The sequence below is a fragment of the Artemia sp. Qi Xiang Cuo genome, chromosome 9, assembly GCF_049724085.1.
Source record: "Artemia sp. Qi Xiang Cuo chromosome 9, ASM4972408v1, whole genome shotgun sequence".
In the NCBI taxonomy this organism is placed as follows: Eukaryota; Metazoa; Arthropoda; class Branchiopoda; order Anostraca; family Artemiidae; genus Artemia; species Artemia sp. Qi Xiang Cuo.
In genome coordinates, this window is record NC_142802.1 from 42,961,932 (window position 1) to 42,968,192 (window position 6,261).

At 31.3% G+C, this 6,261-nt stretch overlaps 1 protein-coding gene across 4 annotated transcripts in view; it reads left to right on the forward strand.

Moving 5' to 3' along the window:
• Window positions 1-5,951, forward strand: part of Nemp (Nuclear envelope integral membrane protein) — an 89,184-nt gene extending 83,233 nt beyond the window's left edge. For 2 of the 4 annotated variants that reach the window (XM_089094583.1, XM_089094587.1), the window contains one exon: window positions 1,342-5,950. In XM_089094583.1, coding sequence (XP_088950709.1) covers window positions 1,342-1,474 — 133 coding nt within the window. In that variant the 3' untranslated portion in view covers window positions 1,475-5,950. Of the gene's footprint in view, window positions 1-1,341 lie in introns of all 4 variants that reach the window. The other 2 variants (XM_089094584.1, XM_089094585.1) reach the window with 1 other exon arrangement.
• Window positions 5,952-6,261: the final 310 nt, after the last annotated feature.

Here is a 6,261-nt window from a genome sequence, read left to right on the forward strand (position 1 = left end):
TGTCGCTTACACAAAATAAATGAACCGTAAATGGACTCTCAGCTCACAAAAAAAAACGAATAGAAAAAAGTGCCCCTTTTTAAACACAATAGCTGTTTAAGAGGAACGTTTTGTTTGTGTATTATAATAAAGGAAATTAATTTTCAGAAAAATTTGTACAAGCATCAGCAATGCTCAGTATTCTAGATAAGTCGTTTTTGAAACTTCATGCACTAAGTTAAGAATTTATTTTGTTTGGTTAGTTTTAATTTTGGTTCTGTTACAATTTCAGATTCATTGATGGTTCCTGGGAGCGGGGGGGAAATTGGAATTAATGATTTTCACTTGGAATGCAAATCTAATTATATCCTTTACGAAGCAGTAATTAGAATCTTCCTTCGTGTTCATTGATATGTAAATCGTCCAGAATTTCACCTTTGCTATGGAAAACAAATTAGGTAGATTTGTTCTTGAAATATTCAAGCGAGAAGGGACGCCATGATTATTTCAGCAGTAAGATAGGGGACGGGAGTAAACATATTCTCTTTTATAATTATCATTATTTTGCGGTAAATATTTAGCAGTTCATATTATTGACTTACGAATAAAGTGAACATACCACTCGATGCCTTTTTACATGCTCTTTCTATTTCTGATGCAGATGAGAGGTAAGTTTAAACTTTAACCCCCCCCCCCCCAATGTACAAATATATACCCAGAATTGGCATATATAGAGGTGGGGGTAAAATTCATTGCAACAAAAATGATTATTATATTTGGAAAGAACATGAAAAAAGGCATCGAGTGGTATGTTTACTTTATTCTTAAGTCAATAATATGAACTGCGAAATATTTACCTATTTAACAAGCTTGCTCCTGTCTTAAAACGAAAGCTGATCGTAATGATGATTTATGCCTAACATTTCCTTTTGTGAATTTTCTTTGGATACCAAGGAATCTACCCAATCAAAGCCTTCAGAATTTATTGATGGATAGTACGATTAATTCTGAGCTCTTTATCTTGTGGGTCCGCATAAACTATTAAGCTAGTATTCATTAAGCTAATATTCATAATATTCTGGCCTGTTATTTCTATATTGTTAGAACGTCCAATCAGTTTTATTTAAAATGCCTTTCCTCCCGGCTGGATAAGGAGGGTGTTTTTCCCTCCCCCTTTTTTTCTAAAGGAGTCCCTGTCTTCGAGAAAGTGGAAAAATTGGAGCCTAAAAACGTACTTTTTATGTTTTTGACCCCTTCGCCTCTCTTTGAGCAGAAATGCATGCTCCAACATAGATTAAAGTTTTGGTTAAATTGTTATAGTTGTCATTTTGTCTCAACCTCAAAGAATATGGCTTGTTATAGGTTTGCAGAGTTTGTTCAAGAAGGTTCTCACTTGACTGACCAAGAGATTCAAGATCATGAAGAAATGGAATGTTCGACCTCAGATGAAAGCTTTGAGGAATCTGATTGTAGTTTCTCAGAGGAAGATGTGTGACATGAAATACTATGTCAGTAGTTTGTCTGTGTTAATTTAAATCAAAGAGGATTTTCAATCAAGTATTAACAGCTGCACATGGTAACTCATATGGGTATTTTTGCCGGAATATCCAAATGTGACATCAACTATAAAGAGTGCTCAGTGTGTATGTTGTAGTGTAAACGTATGCTTTTTCAGTTAAATAGATTTTTTGTGTTTGTGATTTTGGCGTCGAAATACTTGTTTCATTCTTATTTTTGCATATCCTAAAGATAATTTCAAACAGAAAGAATTGATACAAAGACCACGCGATTTTGGCCATAAGACGCAAAGTTGTAGGCCGTATGTAAATATACATTTTTTAAAGTCAGTTTCACTAATGACAGGCTGAGACATACTTGCAAAGATGTCACTCAACTTTTAAAATGGTTTCTTTCCATAAAAAAAAACAACAAAATTTTCCTGTTCGTTCAAGCAGTAAATTACTCAAGCCGGCCTTTTTTCATATAAGCCTTCTTTTTTCGTAAAAATATGTATCGAAACAAAAACTAGGTAGGTGATGCTATAATTCGTCTAAGAATGTTAGAATTAATTCTGCACTGTCAAATTTACTTGTGATTCTATGAAAGGCAACATCCTAATCTCAAATATTCCGTCAGTATAGTTTGAATTGTACATCTATCTTCCATGGTCATTTACAGAGGAGAGAAAATCTAACCAGTTTTCCATGGAATACCTTAAATTAGGTATTTTTTTCAAGACCACACTACTTTTCTATGACGAACAAATAAAGGTTCAAATGGGGATAAGTCTATTTATTGGACAGTGAAAACAGCTAAAAAAAATTTGTATTTCTGCTGATGACGATCGCTGAACATGTGATCGAAATATCAAGAATTTGTATCTGTTTTTACTGTCTAATAAATGGACTTATCTCCCTTTGAACCTTTATTTGTTCTATACCAGTTTGTCTGGACTTTACCATTAGTTTCATATCTTAATTTTCTTGATTACGCTATATTTTCTGATCGCCTAAAATTTCACGTCAACAAAAGCCAAAAAATGTCTAATTTCTTTCCCATCACACGATTGCTACATTGATATAAAAAAGCCCTATAGATATTCTATTTGGATTGTTTTTTCCTTTTTTTAAGATGATTAATTTGTTTTCTTAACAAGATGAATGTTTGATTTGTCTGTAATGCAACGGTAAAAAATACTTAAAGCGGTAATTTTGTATATTATACAGAAACAAAGATTGTTATTAGAAAGAATTATAGAAAGACATGCATCATCATTATTTAATAAATATAGACCATGACAAAATACATGTTACTTCTATCAGCCGACGTGATAAAAATATCATTTTAAATATATCTAAACCCAAACTTATTAGAATTTGATATTTCCAAGTCCCCTAATATCCATACACTTACTATTAATGTTGAAATCCTTAAATTTTCCTAATTTTGTGAAAGTGCCATTGTAGATGCTCAAACTTTGCTTTGATAGTTTGATAGATGCCAGTGTGTGTTCAATACTTGTGTTTTTCTGCTTCTATGGTATTTCTGTCCTTGTGTTCAATATTGTAAGAGGAATTTCAATGCTAAAAATTGAAGCTATTTTTGTGGAAAATCTAATGAAAAAAAATTTTGACTTTGAACTCTGATTCAGTATTACAAATTTTCTCCGATTCAGGATTACAACTCTGATTCAGGATTACAAATTTTCTCCGATTCAGGATTACAACTCTGATTCAGGATTACAAATTTTCTCCATAAAAAGTAGTTAAAATAATACCTTCTTTGAAAAGATTTTAATGGTTGGAAAGAAATTAAGAGAATGCTCACCGAAATTTTATTCAGTCTCTGTTAGTGCAAGTAGAAAGTAAATCTAATTAGCAGAAGACAAAATGAGGAACTGCACGATTTTATACAAAGCGGGGTACTTTGGTTAACACTAATCCTTTACATAATAATAAATGAAGAAAAAAGTATATATAAAGAAGTTAGTATGCAATCAATTTTTATGTAAATTTTTGACTTTTTGTCGAGGAGAGGGAAAAAGCAGAAGATTCCTTGGCGTTCCTCTGCCTTGAATCGGAAGAAGTTTTAATTCTGTCCCAATTCTTTAAGAACGACTGAAAACGTCGTTTAATTAGAACAATAGGAACCTTTTTTAAAAGTACTAAAAAACTTTAGCGTAAAGAGCAAGGTGTTGAGGAGGGGGCAATCCCCTTCATACACGTAATAATTTCTGTTTGTTTTAAGTTTTAATGTTGCTCCTTACTTTCAGTTGAAAAAACTGTTTTTTTACTTGAATTTTCTCTTTAAAAAAGACCTAAACTCTCTATTAAGAAACTTTTTTATGGCTTGTAAAAAATCATTGGAACACTTGAAGTAATTCGTTGAGTGGATAGCAGTACTTCCAATATTGGCCGTTTCAAAAGTGAATCAGACGGACCATTGACCTAAAGGTACACTAGTTTTTTAGTGAACCAAAATTATAAATACTTAACAACTTAAATGCAACGTTCGACTGTTGTTCCATTAAAGTTTTTTTTTTTTTTTTGTTTTTTTTTTTGCATGTTTAACACTGCCTGTTTGTGAAAAAGAAAATCTTCATGACTGTGAATTACGTTTTCTTAATGCGATGGTTTCTCATAGAAAAATTTATTGAATGCTAATAGAATGTTCAAAAGCATTATATGTTGCAGATTTACTTTAATTACACTTTAATTAGAAGTATTATTCTGCTTAAAAACATTTACAATGTCTAAAATTAAACTTAACGTGAACGCTTACGATGTGTTTTCAGTGAACGCTTTTCAGAGAAATAAGATGTTTTGGAAATGATTGTACATTTTAGCATTCAGATAGTTTATCAAGACCAGTTTCTGCTAAATACTTAAATAGAAAAAAAAAACTTATATAACTGTACTTTCATGGTTAACGAAATATGCACGAATTACTGCAAAACCATCTATATCTGCTTTTAGAGTTTTATGCGATTAAATATCTTAAAACCGACATAAGTCTTTGTGATTTTGAATTGCTTTTTCTTAATGTGGTGGTTGCTCACAGAAGAATCTATTGATTGCTATTCAACATTGATTGCTATGTTCAAGAGCAATATATATTGCAAATTTATTTCATTTACATTTCTAACGCCATTTGAAAAGTGAGCTTTTAATTAAAGGGCATTTATATTTTCCAAAAGCAAGCTTAACGAGATCTTTTTTAGTGAAGTTCTTTCACAGAAGTAAGATCTGTTAGGAATAATTATACATCTTAGTATTCAGATTCTTTATCAAGATCCGTTACTGTAAAATAATTAAATAGGAAAAACTTGAAGAACTGATTTTTATGCCTGAACGTCTTGGCTTGAATTGTGCTATGTCTTGTTATTCATTTTGAGATGTATTACAATAAATAAAACCTACGTGAGATTTTGCTTGACACCGTATGAGCTTCAAAGTTCAAAGAGGAGTTGTTCCTTTTTGTCTTTTTTCTTTGTAAGCCATTCCCATTGAGAAATTTGTACATCAATATTGAAGAGTCACAAACAAAAGATCTCTTTTTAAATAAGTTGTTTTTTACTCTAACGAAATGGGAAAAAAGCGCATAGGCGTTTGCTTATAAAAATTGTTTCAGAAGGCTTTGAATTCCGGATCACCTTTGCCACTACAGATACATAAATGTGTTTGTTTTGTTGTTGGGTGTTTTTTTTAAGAAAACGAGTTAAACAGCATAAGTCTCATACAATTTCTGTAGGAAAGCAAAACTGTACTTTCTACCAGAACCAGACACATTTGTGTAGTATTTATTGTGCCTTATAAGTTTCAAATATAAATTGTGTATGTTATTAGTTGTAAAAGATCAAAATATATCAATGAAAATTGTGTCACATTACTCAATTTTTGCGTTTGTTCCTTTTTTATTCTGCCAAATTAATCTCTGTCCATAATTTATTAGTAAATCCTAGTTTTGAGATAATTCTGGATTTGATTTGACTGTTGAATCTAGTCAGACAAAACTTAATACTTTTCTTCAAAATAAGGATAAATCCTATGTATTTTTCCAACTAAAACCACCAATGGATCCATTTTGTAATTAATTTTATTCTATACTAACTTTTCTATCCTCTTGTGAAAGTATGTCGTTTTTTTAGTTCTGTTTCAGTTTATTGTATATATTTCAGTTTTTGCCTAGATTACACTCATGTTTTGTAAAGCTAATTGATCATTTTCCGTGCGTTCATTAACTAATCTCCTATTCCTTCATTAGCTGAGATGTTTCATGAGTCACTGAAGTATTTCAAAAATATACTATTTATTTTGATTGTAACTGTAATTTATTCTGGTTTTGATCCCTTCAGCTTCTACAAAAAAAGCGTAGTACCTGTCAATGCAATTGGTCTTGCGATAGTCCAGTGATCTGTGAAAATTATAACAAATTTTAAGTTTGGATTTTAGTCGATCAAATTCAACATTACAGATTTAAATGAGGGGATAGGATAGCGAGGGGAAGGTTTTTGAAGGAATACTCACCGGTATGAGTCGTTCAGTTTTTTTTTTTTTTTTTTTTTTTTTTTTTTTTTTTTTTTTTCTCGTAGAAGGTTGAAGGGCAGGGCTAGACAAAGTCGTTCCTCAAGCAGTCCCATTTTCTATTCAGGTTTCTTCTCTTCCAAGTTTCCTTTTGAACAAAGTTTATAAACGTCTAATGTACTAACACTTTCATTCAGTTAGCCACCCAATATTCTGGCTGTAAAATCTTGATTGCCATGATTTCGTAACTTGGAATTTT